At 36.9% G+C, this 20,169-nt stretch overlaps 1 protein-coding gene across 1 annotated transcript; it reads left to right on the top strand.

Moving 5' to 3' along the window:
* Positions 1-1,484: 1,484 nt before the first annotated feature.
* LOC137397260 (uncharacterized) lies at positions 1,485-2,354 on the top strand. Its single transcript, XM_068083548.1, has one exon. The coding sequence runs from the start codon at positions 1,485-1,487 to the stop codon at positions 2,352-2,354; it is 870 nt and encodes a 289-aa protein (XP_067939649.1).
* The last annotated feature ends 17,815 nt before the right edge of the window (positions 2,355-20,169 follow it).

Below are 20,169 nucleotides of genomic sequence, written 5' to 3'. Positions count from 1 at the left end.
AACAGTATTATAATGCACGGGACGGATTTGCGGAATTGGTTATGAAAACATGTGTTTACCAGGGTTGCATACACAACTTGTATCCTCAATAGACTTTGTTTTGCAATTTCCAAACAAATACGGGGGTGCCACAACGCTCTCCCGAGGGATTCTCACAATGTATTCCTATAAATACAAATCTGTATAATGTAAATGATAAATTACCAAAGTAATCTTTTATGTATAGCCAGAGATTTATCGTTGCTGATACTTATAAAAAAATTTTGAATTGTACATATTTGAGTAACTAAAGCTAGTAAATTAAGCAAGTTTAAATCTTTAGTTTAATAAGAGCCAAGTCTGAAGCCAGCCTAGTCGTTAAGTTGTGCGCAATAATATCTCAAGCAATCATGGTCTTCAAGCGCCCTAGTAGTAACCAAAAGTTTTTTCGCAAGCGGTTCAAGTGTGCATATTTTAACTGGTGTAATACCTATAAGCAAAAATTATTCCATAACAATATTCTGCTTATTTGAATTATCAGAATCAAATAAAAAAATCAAACCATTTTTTATCTAGATTTGCTTCGAAGTATCAAGAACGTGTTAAACAAGGAACTGCTATTACGTATGTACTAACTCAGATTACTATCACTATGTACCTCAGACAGCTATTAATTATTTTTATGGTATTGCTTTCAAAGTTCTAATGAAACAAAGACAAAAGCTTTGGAGCCAGACAACGAGATAATTGATTGTCCCACGACCAAACACAAGCGAAGCGATTGTTTGAGAGATTTATAATAAATGCATATGCGCACACAACTCCCGAAAAATTATCCGTTAACGGCCGTGACCAAACCTTTGTACCGAAATCTCATCAATAAATTTAACCATTTTTGTGTAGAGTCGCTTAAGTATAATAATGATACAAAACACATATAAACCTATTTAAATATGTTACCAAGTCTTTGAAAAGTTGCTGCAATATCCTAAAACTAACCCATCTGATCGGATTATACATAAATTGTTAGATTGCCATCATAAAGCTTAAGTCAAGCTAACTTTGCGCTATTTATTCTAATATAGCTAAATATTCTAATACAAGTAATGCTTTTGTTTAGCTATTTATTAGATAGCCATAGCTGAGGCTTATATAAACTAGGTCTGGAAGGCAACAGTGCAATACATACTATGAGAGTGAATAAACCACATCTTGTGTTATTATTCATACAGGAACATAACAGAAGTTATTGGCGACCAAGGACGGGATATTCTTGAGCAGTACAACTGATATTCTTACAAGAATATAACCCGGAACCTATACAGCATTCTCAGTGTATACAAGTATGTTTTCGGAAGTGGATAAGTTAATTGAAGTAATTATGGCTCAAAACCAAAAGATGGAGGAGCAACAAAGCTCAGCAAGTGCAACAAAAAGCTCAGCAAGAGCAACACAAAGCTCATCAAGAGCAACAACAAGCTTATCTGGAAGAAAATAGGAAACTCATGGAACTACTGGTGAAAGGTCAAACCGAGACAGCAGCGAAGCTAGCACCATCGGCAGCCTTACCCAAGTTTTCAGAGTATGATCCAGCTACCGAACTATTGACTGATTACATGAATCGATATGACACTTTTGTAGCAGCTCACTCTATACCTGAGGAGAGAGAAGCTAACGTGTTCTTAATTAATCAGTCACCTGTTCTCTACAAACAGATCAGCAACATGGCTAGCCAACTGGAGACCCCAAAACTTATAAAGGAAGTTACCATGGAAGAAATAGATAATTTCTTAAAAGAACAATATGATCCCACACGATTTTTAGTACGCGAGCGTTATAAATTCTGGAGTACTATGAAAAGGAAACCTACAGAAACTATTCATGAATTAGCGAATAGAATTAGACAGGAAGCGACCACATGTGACTTTTCTAATATTGATGATCCATTAGATGAAGCTATGAGAACACGGTTTGTCTGCTCAGTAAATAATGAAGCAGTTCTCAAAGCACTGTTCAAAGTAAAAGAAACTGAGCTATCTTTTAAAAGAGCTATTGAAATTGCGACAGAAACGGAGGACGCAGCCAAGATAGCCAAAGAAACCGTATATGGAGAGCAACAAAAAGTTAACAAGGTACAACCAGATCATAGAACTAAGACACCAACAGGATCTTCAAACTACAAAGAAGCAAGACAGACAACTTTCAATTGCTACAGATGCAATAAAACTACACATACTGCTAAGGAATGTCCATACAGATCTGCTACATGTAATTTTTGCCAGAAGTTGGGACATCTAAGAGTTGCCTGCCGAAAAAGAAAAGCAACTACTAATAAAAGGCCTATAGCACAAATCTACACCAAAACAACAGCTTAAAACTATTCGAAGAATACATATGGAACAACTTCAAAAGAGTATTGAGATAGAAGAGCAGATCATCGAGATGGAGTTAGATACAGGAGCCTGTGACAACTTCATTACTGAGGAAGTCTGGTGTAAACTTGGAAAACGTGTACTCTCTACAACAACGACAAACTACGAATCTGCTTCAAAACATCCTATTGAAGTAATTGGACAGTGCCAGCTGAATACTAAAACCGTAAAGGGAAATCCTATTGCTTTGAACTTTGTAGTTAGCCGGGTTCCAAATCTCAACCTGATAGGACGAAGAGCAATCAAACTATTGGGGATATCAATAGACAACCTGCTCAGCCAACAAACTACTACGACTTGTAAATTAGTAGACCAGGAAACGGCTGACAAAAGTCTACAACAATCTTGCGAGCAACTCTGCAATGAATTTCCTGATCTATTTAACAACGATCTAGGCTGTCTAAAGGATTACGAGCTAGAAATAAAATTCAAGGCAGATGCAAATCCAGTGTTTCACAAACCTCGACCTGTTCCATTTGCTATTCAAGATGAATTAAATCTAGCCTACGAAACTGGAATTCAAAGAGGAATTTGGAAACCTGTACAGTTTAATCAATATGGTACGCCTGTAGTTCCGGTCAGGAAAGCGCAACTTTCCAACAGTCATCAAAGATCGATCAGAGTATGTGGAGACTACTCACAAACAGTCAATCCACAATTAGAGACTCACCGACAGCCTATACCTCTACCCGAAGACCTGATGAACAAGTTAGGAGGAGGATACGGATATACTAAAATTGATCTAGCGGATGCATACAACCAAATCCCCCTGGGACCAAACAGTCAGAAAAAGCTTGCTCTTAGCACTCAAAAAGGAGTACTACTACAGATGAGACTTCCGTTTGGAATCAGTTCAGCACCTGGATATTTTCAGGAGATAATGGAACAATTGACAGCTGATCTACCAGGGGTAGCTGTATATTTAGATGATATACTGGTTAGTGGTACTGATGCTACAAGTCATTTACAGAATTTGCGACAACTACTTGCAAGACTGAATGAGAAAGGTTTACGATGTCGTAAAGAAAAATGCTATTTTGCTCAAACCTCGGTAGAATATCTTGGTCATAACCTTTCAGCAAAAGGAATTTCTAAAGGACTAAAAGCAGATGCTGTTAAACAAATGCCTGCCCCAACTAACATAAACAGTTTACGTTCATTCCTTGGATCAGTACAGTTCTACAGCAAATTCTTACCTAACCTATTAACGATTACAGAACCATTACACCAGCTAACTAAAAAAAATGTGCAGTGGAAGTGGAGTGCAGAACAGGAAACCAGTTTTCTTCAGCTAAAGCAACTGCTGACTGCTGACACAGTTCTTACACATTTCAACGCAAAGCTGCCTGTAGGAATAGCATGTGATGCCTCCGAAGAAGGAATTGGAGCTGTCTTATTTCACAGATATGAGGATAATAGTGAAAGACCTATTATGCATGCTTCTAAAACATTGACGGCGACCCAAAGAAAATATGGTCAGATTCAAAAAGAGGCACTAGCTATCATATTTGCGTTGAAGAAGTTTCACCAATTTCTCTATGGCAGAAAATTCACCATCGTTACGGACCATCGAGCATTGACATCTATGTTTGCACCTAACAAAGGAACTCCTGCACTTGCTGATAACCAATTAGCAAGATGGGCTCTCTTACTCAGTCAATATGAATATGAAATTGAATATAGAAAGACTAACAAACATGGGAATGCAGATGCTCTTAGTCGGCTACCTGTTGGACCAGATGTTGAGTTTGACAGAGAGGAAGACGATGCTGACGTAGACATTATTTGCACTATTAAAACTATTGGAGCTCAACTTAACCCTACAGATCCAGGAGTAATAGTCAAGGAATCTTCTAAAGACATTGTCAGTCATGACATTCAGACAATACAGTCATGAGATATACAACAGAAGGATGGCCACATCGAGAGGAAGCAACTCCAGCTACTTCTGAAATCAAAGAATTTAGAAAGTTAGAAAACTCACTATCGGTGTGTAATGGTTGTCTACTCTATGGAAACAGAGTAGTAATTCCTACCAGCTTACAAAAAGAAGTACTGAAGATATTGCATCTCGGACATTTTGGGATACAAAGGATGAAGCAGGAAGCACGCACAGCAGTATACTGGCCTAGAATGGATGCTGACATTGCAGAGACAAGCAAGTTGTGTATATCGTGTGCTGAAAATCAGAGACTACCTTCAAAGTATCCTGTACATCCGTGGATGCTACCAGAGAAACCATGGAGTCGTTTACACTTAGATCATGCTATCAACTTTATGGGAAGTAACTGGCTAGTTCTCACAGATGCTTACACTAAATATCCTTGCATTCACAGGACCAGTTCTACATCGACAAAATCAACTACTGATTTTTTAGAACAAGATTTTTCACACTTTGGCTATCCACACACATTGGTTACAGACAATGCTACTACCTTTAAATCAGAAGAGTTTCAACAGTGGTGCAAAGAAAGAGGAATTACACATTTATCAGGAGCTCCTTATCATCCTGCAACAAATGGAGCTGCTGAGAGAATGGTGCAATCATTTAAACAAGCTTTGAAAAAGTCTACACTACCATCTAATGCAGCATTATTAGAATTCTTGATGCATTATAGAAGAACACCTTTAGAGACTGGATATTCACCAAGCCAACTGCTACATGGAAGGCAAATCCGATGCAAAATTGACACAATTATTCCATCACCAGCCCATTCGGCTCAAGGAAAACAATCTAAAAATACACAGCTTCTGAATGACACAGTAAACAAGATTCACAGCTATCAAGTTGGAGATCCATGCTATGCGTTATACTGTGGCCCTAGAAGATCTAAACAGCCTCGATGGGTTCCAGCATTAGTGACTAAAGTCTATGGCCAGCAAAGTGTTAATGTTAGAGTATGGCCACGTGGACCTACATGGAGAAGACATGTAGAACAACTACAACCTAGATTTAGCACAGAAGAAGACCTACACCCTGGAGATATATTTCAAACATCAGATAAAAATAGTGACAGGCTACCTATTCCGGTACCTCCCGAAGAACCAGCGCGTCAACCAAAGAGACCAAATCCTAGACATCCTCTACACAGTGATTATGGACCAGATAATCCACGTAGGTCATCTAGAAGGAGACAGCAAACACAATTTTATCCGTAACGTTTCGTCTGTTCATATTATCTCCAGACTAGTGAGGAGGTGTTAGATTGCCATCATAAAGCTTAAGTCAAGCTAACTTTGCGCTATCTATTCTAATATAGCTAAATATTCTAATACAAGTAATGCTTTTGTTTAGCTATTTATTAGATAGCCATAGCTGAGGCTTATATAAACTAGGTCTGGAAGGCAACAGTGCAATACATACTATGAGAGTGAATAAACCACATCTTGTGTTATTATTCATACAGGAACATAACATAAATAGACAGACTAATTTGGCCTAAAATCGACATAAAAACTTTACAAGCTTTTTCCAATAAAAATTAAGACCGGCCAACGAAACGCCAATAAGGCCGTGCGACAAAGAGTAGAACCATTAAGTCAGGGGCATTTCACGAGAAAAACGTGCACATTTCACTAATCTATGACATTGCCTAATTGCCGAAGGTTTCTGTAATTAACGTAAAAGTATGTACTGAAAAGTGATCGTTTCTTTTTTGCCGATTTTACCGGACTCTGACATTTTGGACACTTATAAAGAGTGGTATTCCAGCTGATGTCCAAAGCAGTAAAAGTAAAGGAAACGACGATGATAGTTTTCTAACGATTCTTATAAGATTATAACAATATTTAATTGTAAGAATAATAATTCGATTTTATAAGATTTAGTGATAAGAAAAATTCAGCAAACTTTTTTAAATATAAATAAAGAAATTTAGATAAATATCACAACTTTTTGAAATTGGTTGCTATGACAAATGATATAGAGCCCCCTAGCCTGTGTATATTACACAGCAGCTTGCCATTTTACTTCTAATATTGCATTTCTGCTATTGCAGGGAAGAGATATAAACATATAATCCTGTCCTTTCATTATTGCTGTTTGTTGTACATAATAACACCCAGTCCATTACAGCTACCATTGCAGCTACCATTGCAGTTCTTCTATTGCACTGCAGTGCCATTTGACTGTTAATATTGCATTTTTCAACCGGCAGTTCCCTTTCTTTTTCCATTATCACTTTGGTCGTGGGTTGTATGACGGGAATTTCTAGTTATTAATGTGAATGATTTATTATTAATACAATTTTATGGACACTTTTTTACTGATCACTTGATATTATGAGTTCATAAAGATCAAAGATAGTCAGAGTGGCAGTCAAATGAAGGGTGGCGCTCTATTTTTCAACCCTTCTCTCATAGTAGCAATCAAATAGAGGTGGCGCTCAATTAAAGGTGGCGTTCAATTAAAGGTGGGTTCAATTAGAGGTTTTACCGATATGTCTACAACTTTACCATAACCCTGATATACCTAGGATAATGTAATTAGGAAAAATTAGAGCTCAGTGCATAGCCAACTCACCTGTCTAGCCTAGGGAACAGAGACAAGCATAACCATTGATTAGGTCCCTGCAAGTGCTATATTATTACTGAACGGGGTGAATTAGGAGCATTCATCTATATCCTTTTCGCAGCTGTCACCTGGTATAAAAAGATGTCTAGAATGTAACATCTATGAAACCATTTCATAGATGCAAAGAAAATCTGAGCATCAACTAAAAATCTAAAAGCTAGATTACCCTAAAAGTGTAAGCATGTGATGACGAATCCAACAAGGCATCTGCATTGTATAAACTATTTATTTGGTTTCTACACAAGAACCAGGGTCTCTTCACGTAGAAAAGTAAAATATGATTTACCAAAAATAATGGAAGTTACAACACTAAAGATGGTTACAGCGAGTCCATTTTATAAACTAGAGCATTCTTACTTGAATGATCCAAGCATCCAATCACGACTCTAGTTTCATCTCAAGATCTATTAAAAGTTCTTGCGCTTCTAAGGTTAAATGTTCTAGTTTCAGAGGAAAGCCAATAGACGAAAACAGGTCTAAATGTTAGCCAAGTGATGAACTGTGAATGTCTGTAAAACTAGTAAAAAGATATGCATAAACCTACAAACTAATTTTGGTCGAGTTCTAGACATTTACAATCAACATCCCGAGCTCGGTTAGATTATTAAAGGTTATATTATTATTATTATTAACTTATATACAGAATTTTAGTAGTTTTTATCAGAAAGTATCAGTATTTTTCCTGCATTTGCAATTATTTTGATGTTTAAGGTGGTCCGACTGCCACAATGTTTCAAGATTAAAATCTGTAAAACTTGATCTCGATTAAAATGCTCGGATCAAGTGAAAGTACAATTATGACATCTATAATCGCACAGAGACCAAAAGAATAAAGATGCGTAACACTGCAACTTTAACGCAATAGTTGATAACAACTAGTGACATCATTTCGGCACGTATTTCTCTTTTGAATGTTTCAACAGCGATGAAGCTTTGTCGATTCTAACCTTGCAACATGCAGGCAGTCAGATCACCGCTGAAACATCAAAACCTGCGAATCATTAAAAAATACTGATAGCTTATGATCAAACTACTAAAATTTTGTAAGTAACGTTGCTTCTCTGCTGTTTTTATTTCATTGTCAATTCTTTTGGTCACCCTTTACTCCTCCTTTATATTCAATAGAACTAACACTCCTTTATATTCAATAGAACTAACACTCCTTTACATTCAATAGAACTAACACTTCTATATATTTAATAGAACTAACACCATTATCTATATTGACACTAATTTACCATCAGCATATAAACATGTTGAAGGGGGCCTAATAAAAGTGCTAGAGGTATGTCACCTAACCACTTATACATATACATTGTACAGTCAACCACAAATTGTTACTACAGGTTACAAAAAGCTTTGACAGTTCACCTGTGTATCCCGAAAAGCAGTAACAGATATAGGAACCATTTGTATTCACACAAGAAGCGCCGTTGACACAGATATCCACATCTGCACATTCATCACTATCTGTTTGGCACAGCTGTCCAGTAAATCCTGCAAATACATGCAATATTAAAATATAATAACAAACTTACTATTCCTTCTATAAGCAGTGTATAAATAGAACACCGGCACTGCGATAGCAAGTATACACCTTGTGTTATAATCATTTCCACAAACAAATTTGTCAACGTACAATGTAAAATCTGAGCAAGAAATTGTCCGAAGCAAAATTATAATGAAAATATACAATGTAGTATTAAGTGTCTATCCTCTGGTCGACATCCAATACTTTCTGGTAAGTTACAATAAAAGTATTTAATATCGAGCTTTACACAAACATAAAAACCTTCAATACTAACTTACAGAGAAGGCCTTAAATACCTGGTACACAGATACAGTAGAAGTCCTCTCCCACATCTGTGCAGGTGACGCCATTTTGACAGGGAAGCGCAGCACACTTCTTGATAAGCACCTCACACTGTTTACCTCCCATGACAGTGACAGTCGTAGCCTGTCACCGCCCGCAGTGACAGTCGTAGCTCGAGTTCATAAACAGTACATAACCGCTACATGATGACTATTAGTACTTATTAGAGATAAGTCTATAGGAATGTACTAATTACACGGAAGATTAATTCCAGAATGTTCTAAAAAGAGGGTGTCTGCAAAACAGGATTAAATCTAATTTCTATTTTCTTTAAAAGTGTGGGTGAATGTGAAGAATGTGAACCACAATGTGCAGGTTGCGTTGACAAGAGAGAAAACTTCAACTCACCCACAAATCGGTTGACACATAAACCCCCATTTCTACTAAGAGTCTCCCAAAATCACTCATCTATATCCTCTTCACAATTGACACCCGAGTAACCAGCTGAACAGAGACAGCGATAATCTGCGACAACAAAGATATAGTATTTGGCAGCGCTATGTTAAACAATTAGTATTAAAGATTTGCCCCACCATGTCACTAGAAAAAGACAACTACCAAAAAGATAGATGAACAGCTATTATTTAGATACTGGAAAAGCAGGTGTTGAGAAATAAAATACTGGCATTGAAAAGGCAACTAAGAAGACAGCAAACAAATGCAAGTATCAACTGGAACCTTAGTGATAAGATGATCAAGGCAAGACAACTAAGAAGACAGTAAACAAATGCAAGTATCAACTGGAACCTTAGTGATAAGATGATCAAGGCAAGACAACTAAGAAGACAGTAAATAAATGCAAGTATCAACTGGAACCTTAGTGATAAGATGATCAAGGCAAGGGAACTAATTGACTTTAGAGAGCAGGCTAAATCTACGGCCAAAGATGACTTGAGTGTTGAAAATAGAGGAAATATAATCTTACAGTGTATGTAGATGAATGTAAACATGGCTGGCTGTTGCAATCTCCTTCAACGTTGCCAACTAAAACAAAGCGAAGCTATGACCATCCCTATAATTATGACTAATAACATCGATCATTATTAGGATTAACGCCATAATAATATTTCGTGGTACTGTTATAAAATACAATTAAAAAGATTTGATCTACTGGTATCACATTGGATATTAGTTCATTTCTTTGAATGATACAAGATAAGAATTATACAAAAAAACTCAGAGCAAAACTAATGAGAAACTAACATAAAACTTTATTTAAATTAATATAAAACTAATGATTAACATATGAATAAATCTACAATCTAATCTAGTAAATTATCTTAATACTTACCTGTCATCAGTAAAAATATTGACGCTATAGATTTAGACATAATAAGTTGGAGCCATTTTTCCATCAAATAAACTGTTTCCAGCCAAGCCTAAAACCTGAAATACAAAAGAGCCAAATGATTTCTTCTCTACCCAAAAAGCATTAACAGATATGAAAAGTTGTTCAACCATAAGGTTTCAGAGCAAAACAAAGCTGTCCGCTTTGTCAAAAACAGTCACAGTCTGACAGAGGAGCAAGCTCAACTACAACTGTTATCATTAAGTGATAGACGTAAATCACACAGTATAGCCTTACTGATGAGAATACTCTCTGATGAAGATAGACATAAAACCTTCTCCTCAGCTTATGATGAACTGCTTAAAGAGAGAAACAGCCCAACCATGACCACCCATTTAGCTACAATGGCTGAATCAACTTTCATATATGCATCCAATCATGTATACTATTACAACTTTTTGCTACACAATGTTAAATATATGAAAATTAGGCCAACAAATAATCAAGAATAGCCTTTGCTGTATTGCTGCCTTACACTGTCGCAAATCATATACCATATAAGGCACTTTCCCTTTACACCATCGGTGTTACAGAGTTTTCTATGCTCCACGAAGAAACAAAGTAACTCAAATCGAAAAATTGCAGAATATTGTATAATCTGTCATAATATGTTTACTGTAAAAAACCCATTGTTGTACAGAATAGCAAAAGTTAGTTTATCGATAAGATTCATCATTTGCTACTTTCTAGTGTTGACTTTGCCAAGAAATTAAGTGGTAATAGTTTGTTATTTGACCATAAAAACCATACTTTCATCAACTCAAGCCGCGTAGTGGCGCGGGGAGAGTCCGAGAGGGGCGCTTCCACACCCCCCATAATGTGTGTTCCCCCACACCCCCCGCTGAAGAGGGGGGTGTGGGGGAACACACCGGCAAAAATCTTTTGTAAGATAGCCTCTTTTATACCTAATTTCCACAGCTTTTTAGTGAGAGAACAAATATTTCGCAATAGTATAATTGGTATTATTTTATTACACAGTAAATTCATCTTGAGTGCTTAACTTCACATATATATTCATTAAAATGGAAATGAAATGAGTTTGGGAAAAACAATCAGTGCAACAAAAAAATAAGAAGGGAAATTGCAAGTTTTCCCACGAAAATCAACTACTCAGAAAAAACGAGAATGGTTTAATTTTTAAGCAAGCACATACAGCCTCATCTTTTAACATAGACAAAAAAAACCTAGCTAACAGAGATCACCTTAAATCTCAATAATATCACCCATTAAAGCTGTGCCCCAAATAGCTAAGAAACCCGCGGGTCTAAAATTTAAATTTAATGGCCTCAGACTTTCATCATTCCTATTCATCTAAGACAGGGGTTCCCAACCTGGGATACAAGTACCCCTGGGGTTACACTTTAGAAATCTAGGGGGTATAATACAAGTTATAAGCTTAAAGGTTGACTTGCAACAAAATTCACATTACAGTTATTTGGTATCAAAAGATTTGCCATGTCTTACTCTGTTGCGTTGTAGGTGCCAAATATGTGGAAATGTGATTACAAGCTCTTAAAAGCTCAAAAACAAAAAGCCGCCGTAGATTGGAATTTCTTGATTTCGATGACGTATCTGCGGAGTTTGGTTATTGTCTTGTCACGTGATGTTCTCGCGTGACTTGAAAGGCCAATAAAAAGCTCAATATAAAACTTATCGTAGCAATAGTTTATGAGGAACACTTTGGGTTTTACCTCAGACCCCATATCAAATATAGATGCTCGCTACTTTACAGTTTCAGCTTGGCCATTACGTCCAAAAATTCAACGTACGTGTACATGTCTGAGTTGCGATCGTAAAAAATGTCAAAGTCTGAAGAGTTAAGACCATGGCGTTTCGAGCCTGACGCTCTATCTGAAGAAGATCCTGAACAGAATCACACCTCCCAGCAAGTAAGCACCGCCACTAGCCAGCTCTTATGTGCCAAGCTAGCTAGTAGTAATAGTTTTAGCTAGAGAGTGATAGAACGAAAATTATTATATATATATGATTTTAGTGATGATAATTATCGCTTCATAATGCGAAAAAATAATTACAGATTTTTCTCGAATGACAACATTAACAATTTTAATATTTAAATCTAGTGCTGCACTGATATACTGTTGGATAACATCGACCTGATGTATTAGCTATGGTTGCATAGACATATCTGTTCATTTCTTTAGGAGCTAATACCACCGGCTACAGAGTGGTGTGTCTGCAAGCGCTGTCAAGACATGCCATCTCTTCCTGAATGTGTGTGCTGCCATGATGCTGAGTTTGCGCATCGTCTCCATGATCGCGGGGAGCATGAATGCCTGTGTATGTATCCTGGTGTGGACAAAATTGTGGCGCCTGCACCCCTTGAGTTGGGGTGGAATAATTACCTGCGATATCATAGTGAGTTGGATTTTCATTTAATGCCAACAACACCAAAGCTATGCTAATGTGTCAAGCAGTATCTACAATTCTTGTGTAACGCATTAAATGCATCGGTTGAACACACATATTCTGAACTCGTGGAACACAAGGAGAACTGATATATTTGGCTTGTACACTTACTACAGTAGAGAGTGTATTAGTTTTGTGATTTTATTATATAAAGATCGAGATTATTTTGATGATCAGCAATTGTTTTTCAATAATTGTTTTGGTAGATAATCTATTCCCATTTGGAGAGCCATCGCCAAATGCTCGAAAAAGGTTGTGTGCATACCGCAATCTTGTGTTTTGGCTTATGCCGCAAATTCGTCGCGGTGAGCGACGGCCTCTACCTGCTTGCTTGGTGTCTAAGATTCGGGCTCTTTTCCCACCAATGGATGATGAAGAAGAGTTTGCAGACTAGCATAGCAGAAGCCCTTGAACACATAGTCTGCAAACTCTTCTTCATCATCCGTTGGTGGGAAAAGAGCCCGAATCTTAGACACCAAGCCGGTAGGTAGAGGCCGCCCCTCACCGCGACGAATTTGCGGCATAAGCCAAAACACAAGCTTGCGGTATGCACACTACCTTTGTAACAACATCCGTTGTAATGGACCTCACTCTCAGGCCGTGGGCAATTAGATCGAACTGGCATCGCTTGAAGCCTTTCAGCTCCATGGCGTTAGAGCTGGTGGTCTCCGTTGACTGCAAAGTAAAGAAAATTACGACCAACAATCACTTTGACATTATTTGAATGAATTATTTAGCTAGATCAGCAACTTCATGTTTATGTATTGATAACTACTAAAAAATTTGGGTTTTTGTCAGGCTGTGAAGTAAAAACTGTCAAAGTTTTACCTTGACAAGATGGCTGCTGACTATTAAACCGCAGCTCTGATCCATCATAGTGTAGGCCCCGTATAGTGCGCAATGCCCCGGACTATCGCATCTACTGTCACCTGCCAAATCAAGCTCCCAATCAATTGCTGCCATCAATCCCTCGTTATGCAGGGTGTACTGCTCAGCAATACACTGTAAAATATTGTAAAACTTCATTATACAAGATTAATTTGTATCATTATCATTAGTTTAAAAATGTAGAATCCTCTTCCCCCTTTTTGTGCTATATTATGATAACGAATCAGAATTTTAAATTATAATATATTTCGCTTGAAGGATGACATATTTTCATTTCAAGAAAAAAATTGTTTCTAAATGTCGTTATTCAATTATTGTGCCAAGCATTTACTCACATTTTCCAAATTTATGGGTAAATATTAACACTCACACCATGTAAGTATTCTCTTTGTTGATAGAGGCAAACGCTGTGGCTTGGTATCGCGATGTTCAGGGGCGACAGAAAACGGAGGTTCTGCATAAGGCATCCGCCAGAAAAGAGTGATGCAGCTGCCAGCAGGGGGTTGATGACGTGAGCTCTGTTCACCCTGGCAGTTGTTTCCCAAGTGTACGATTGGTGACAGGAGGCACATGTATAACCTTGAACTCTACCCATCCGCCTTATCGCACCATCGTAAATGAGCAGGGGAGGACGCAGGCGTGACAGTGAAATAGTCGCTGGAGTGCTGTCACACTTACTATTATTTTCTCCTCTTTGAAGGAGGATTCGGGTCTGAAATCACAACACAATAGTTGACTTGCAATAAGATTTGTACAACATCATTTCCTGCTATTATATCATATTTGCTTGATCAGAAAAAGAATAAATATATAGCCATGCAATCATGACACAGATTTTACAAAAACTTATCAGAATCCATGATATTGTAAACATAAAAATGTGAGTAATAACTCTATGGATATTCTTTATATTTTGTCAAGTTTGGTAAAGTTCAACTCTATCTTACATGTAATTGGAGAGTGTTTGAAGCTGGCCAACATAGGGCTCAAACTCTTCCCAGTCTTCAGTGGTTGGCACAAGTTCTTCATCATCTAATACTAATAATAATCATCTAATAATACTAATATCCTATTAACGATGATACCAGAAAATGACAATAACTATTTTATATAACATATCGAGAAGTGAGTGGAGTTAAGAAATTTGGCAAAATTAATCGTGAAACTTATACCATTATTTTATCAATTATAGATTAATATATTACGTTTTACAGATAGATATGCAGTATGAATTAGTTTTGTTATTATAATAAGAATAATACACGTAATTAAAAAGATGAAATACTAATAATATCATATTACAATTAAATGACATTAATATTGTTATATTAAATATAGATTAATACAGTAGTATTAGGAGAATACTAGAAAATAACCCGAGTTACTACTACTAATACAAATAGTTCATAAAATAAATTACTCACGTGCTTTGGTGACATGTGGAGTATGCAAACAGGTTAAAAAACATGTCGTCTTTGAAATGGCGAGAACAAAGGTAAGAGTAAGCAGGCGAATAAATAAAGTTTGTCACATCCAGCTTCACCCAGTTGCTCCACGCCCGGTGAAGGTCTGGTCTTTTCTCTGCTCTTGGCCAAGAAAAAAAGTGCTTCTCAGCTTGGCAGCTGCACAAACACGATGTGGGGCGTTAGACATTATGATGAATTGAAATTAACAAGTCTAATACAAGAAAGCGTGTTTACTATTTGCGATAGATCATACTTGAACTGAAACTAGCATTATCTGATCATGTGACATACAATTCCCGCCATATGGCGCGAACAATTTCTACAGCATTTTTCGACCATCGTAGCGAACCAAAAGGCTCATCATTTTTATCAGAGGATGATATACAATCGTTCAAGCTAAGTTTAAAAAATTAAACATATTTTTATGCTAAGTTTTGAGATATCAGTGCTCAAAGTTGCAGCATTACGATGCCGATAAAATAGTCAAGGAAGAACAATAGATATGGTTTTTGTTGCAAGCGTGAAGTATATTTGTGAAAATATTTCGACGAATAAGGATGCATGAAAGTGTAAACATAAACCATCTCGCACACATATGTCACATTTTAGCCGTTTTGGAAAACGAATCCAAACAACGGCGGTTTCGTGTGGCTGCGATTTTCTGTTCGTTTTTGAGCTTTTAATCACATTCTCACATATTTGGCACCTACAACACAACAGAGTAAAACATGGCAAATCTTTTGATACCAAATAACTGTAATGTGAATTTTATTGCAAGTCAACCTTTAATAAATTTTTGGTTTGGTTGGCTCTAATTATCAATAACTTTGCTGAAACCACTGCTATAGAGCTATTATTGGTATCATTTTAAAGCCAATTAGTTTTGCCATTCAGACAAACCTAGGCAAGCATCAGCCCTAAACACAAGGTTGTTTTGTCAGTTATGTCAAGATTGCGATGCAGATCATAAAACCTCCTTTACTACACAGAAGTGAGATGGCTTTCTAAAAGCAATGTCCTGGATCGATTTGTGAGGCTGATTGATGAGATTGCAGCTTTCTTTGCTAGACAGACTTCTGAGAAAGCTTCAAGATTCAGTGAGAAGTTAAGGACTTCAGAATGAAAATGGAAAGTTGCCTATCTGAGAGATATCTTCTTAAGATTAAACACTGTCAACACATCCCTCCAAGGGAACTCTACCACTATAATTGATTTTACAGACGAGCTTAGAGCATTTATCATGAAACTAGAGATGTGGAGAAAGTCAATGCTGGATCATTTGATGTTTGATAGCTTGTCAGAAGTATTGCCTTCACATGATTCAATTTCATTCATGAAAGATCTGGTTGCAGACCACCTCTCTCAGCTGGCTTGCTAGTTTCAACAATATTTTCCTGACTCAAATGACACAGATTTGAAGTAGCTAGAAATCCATTCAAGTTAAATGTAGCTGATATTGATAGTGACATGCAAGAAGAGTTGATTGATCTTCTCAATGACTGTGGTGTACATGATAGATCTGAAGATTACGTTCTTAGCAAGCTCTGGTGCTCATTGATGACATCCTACCCAAAGCTTTCAGAGGTAGCTTTAAAAGTGTTGCTCATATTTCCTAGTAGTTATAAGCGTGAGCAAGAGTTTGTTTCTCTTTTGTACATGAAAAGCAAATATCGCTCACGACTAAATGTTGATGACGACCTCAGAGTTTCATTATCTGTTACTGAACCAAACATCAAACAGATCACTGATGCAAAGCAGGCACAGTCTTTCCATTAGACTGGCCAAAATAAAGTGGGAATGTAACAAAACACTGTGATGTATAAAAGTTGTGCTGCGTAGTTATCATTATTTTCATAAATAGCAATTTCATAACATACCACATTTCTTTACCTGTTTAAGTGACACATTTCAATAATGCACACATGTCATATTAATGAAGTTAGACCAATAATACCCTTGATTGAACTGTGTTTTCCAAAGAAGTACATTTTTGCAATATGACTCCCAAGGGGTACTTAGGCCAAAAAAGGTTGGGAACCCCTGATCTAAGATAAAGCTTAGGTTTGATGTAGTATTGGCATAGTTTAGGTAATGAGTCGGTCAGTTATACATAATACATTAATTTACAAGCATTGTCATGCATGATATTAAATATTTGGAGCTGCATGATACACATACACTCTTCATCAGATGTTCTGGAAAAAGCTTTGTGATTAATTGAGGTTAAATAGCCTGTGCACCTGATTTAAAAACAGAGTTGGCAAAAATGTCGATATTTTTAAAAATATCATATCACTGATATATATCGTGATATTTATTGATATTTTTGATGTTTATTGATATTTATGATATCAATTAAACAAATGACATTTTTGAAAAAAATTTGAAGCTATATTGAACTTGCATGGTGTTTACATTGTGATTGATGTATTTTATAGCTTGTATCAGACCAATCAGCAATGTTTAATACCAAACACTTAATTTATTGTAAGCCTAGTATAATAATAGTATTTATAAATATGAAAAGTTTGGTCAAACATTGGACTGGAAATAATGACATGAATGCAAAGTGCAAACAAAATAGTGCAGTTAGTAAATACACACTATATAATAGTCCAAGCATGTTTTAATGTCTACTCTTGTCTAGTTTAGGTATTTGCAAACAAACACTAGCTTGCCAGCCTTCACCACAACGAGACAATTTCTCAACTTGCTGTGAACCAGTCCACATGATGAAAACACACACTCAACACCAGCAGTCACAATTATATCATCATATTTATAGATTTCATACTAAGCCATAATCCTTTGAAGCTATTCATTGAAAGACTTTTACCGAAAATGATAAAATGAGTTATTTTATCTGTCATCTCAGTGAGTCAGTCATCTCAGTGAGTCAGTGTAATGTGCTTACAGCTCTGTTTCTGAGTGTCAGATTGTTCAATTCAAAATCATGGGCTATGAAGTTCAAAGGGTTTTCAGCAGGCTGGTCTTTAAATAAGGCAATAAAATATAACAGTTTAACATGACATGAGATAATCATGTTAGGGAGATAGCCCTGGGATGAATAAATACAATTTAGATCTGAAAAACTCTTCTCAACTCAAACACTAATTGGTTTAGCCAATGTCCCCCCTTGGTCTGGCTGTTTTTGTTTGTCTGTGTTGGGTAAGCCTAGTGGGCCCCTATGCGAGTATTTGATGATTTTAGATGTTATTTAGCATTTTTAGACTGTTTGGCAATAGTTGTAAGGTGAAAATGGAATGATAAAGTGGATATTTTTTTAAAATATCGATTTTTTTACCCAAAAATATATCTATCGGTGATATATATCAAGCAACATATATCAAATCAACCCTATAGTGAAAATGCTACTCCTTCCACTCGAAAGCTAATTGGGGTACACCTTTAAATAAACTGAGAGATTCAAGTTGGCGCCACAATGAAGGTAAATGATCCTACCATTTATTTGCCATAATTCCATCATTTTTAGTGGCAGGGCTGTAATCAGCTATAATATTTAGTTCACGTCATGATAAGTAAGGGATTTATAAGTTTCTAGTGCAAAATGCCTGATCCAATCATTTCTAATGTTGGTAAGGTAAATCAATCATCACATACTTTCACTTACCTTTGAAGTAATTATCAATTGGTCCATGACGTTTTATTATTAATCAAATAAAAATAAGAATGATAATGAAGAAGCAATTTGCTTTAGAACTTAAATTAGATAAGTTTTCTGAGAAAGTTTACTTCGATTAGCAAAAGACCAAAAACGCCTGCACATGGCATAATCTCTAGCTATTTGGTGATGTCTTTGGATAGGCGCAAAGGACGCCCGTTGATTGTGTTGCTTGAAGAAAAATTAAAGGAATTCAAGCTTTTTACAAAGTAGCATAGTCGATCCGTTGAGACGAGGAACTTGATTAATGATTGGTAGCGTGGACGCAGTGTTAGCCCTCCGATGGTGCTTACTGTTTTCGGTTTGAGAAAGACACTCGGGCTAAAAGGTTGAAAAGTTATGTGAATATTTTTTGACTTCATAGCGATTCTATCGCACTTAAAATGCGGCATTTTAATAGTATATGGGCAAACTAATATTAGGGGACACACTTTCCAGATAGTATCACTATATTTTTTTTCTTAGGGACACGCCGTATCCCTGCGTACCCCTTATTTCGAACACTGAGTATGGGCGTTCTGTTTTGTCGATGAATTTAATAACAGTGTCCCATTTCATAGTGTTAGAATGTATCTGTTGTCGAGGAGTATTATAGTCTGAGCAGTAGTAGAGGTAGTGTATATTAGTTTCGTCTTCCAACAGACATGTGCATGTAGGTGTATAGGTTGCTCCAATTGTATATTGGAATAGTTGCAGTTTGCTATGACCAGTTGATATTGTGTTGAAGTAAATTCTACTCGACGAGGATAGACAACTCCCAACTCAAGAGCGAGTTCACACAACTTGATTCAATAAACAGACTTGTGGGTGAGCCGATAAACAGACTCGCGGGTGAGCCGATAAACAGACTCGCGGGTGAGCCGATAAACAGACTCGATGGTGAGCCGATAAACAGACTCGATGGTGAGCCGATAAACAGACTCGATGGTGAGCCGATAAACAGACTCGATGGTGAGCCGATAAACAGACTCGATGGTGAGCCGATAAACAGACTCGATGGTGAGCCGATAAACAGACTCGATGGTGAGCCGATAAACAGACTCGATGGTGAGCCGATAAACAGACTCGATGGTGAGCCGATAAACAGACTCGATGGTGAGCCGATAAACAGACTCGATGGTGAGCCGATAAACAGACTCGATGGTGAGCCGATAAACAGACTCGATGGTGACTTTTCTCAACTATTACACCCTAGCAAGCCAAGCGCAATAATTCTTGATGTTCGGTCAATAGCACTTATAGTGAATGCAGCTATGATACGCTGGCTAATATCACAATACTAAAGTCAGAAACAGTGACAAGAATGTTATACCTATTTGCTTTTCAACTCAAGCAGAGCTTGTTTGTAAAGAACGCAGTATCTTTATTGGTGTTATATCTCTCAGTACCAAGCAGTAACACAACCAACAATGATCAAACCGGCAGGTTATATAGCAATCCCAAGAAAAATCCACAAATTGATTGGCTGCACAGTAATCAGGTCAACCAATTCCACAATAGC

The sequence above is a fragment of the Watersipora subatra genome, chromosome 5, assembly GCF_963576615.1.
Source record: "Watersipora subatra chromosome 5, tzWatSuba1.1, whole genome shotgun sequence".
Classification (NCBI taxonomy): domain Eukaryota; kingdom Metazoa; phylum Bryozoa; class Gymnolaemata; order Cheilostomatida; family Watersiporidae; genus Watersipora; species Watersipora subatra.
Note: the sequence above shows the minus strand (reverse complement) of the source record. Positions and strands in the feature narration are given on the sequence as shown.

Bases quoted from the DNA above. Each gene is read 5' to 3' on its own strand.
- LOC137397260 (XM_068083548.1), top strand. From the start codon at position 1,485: ATGGAACTACTGGTGAAAGGTCAAACCGAGACAGCAGCGAAGCTAGCA.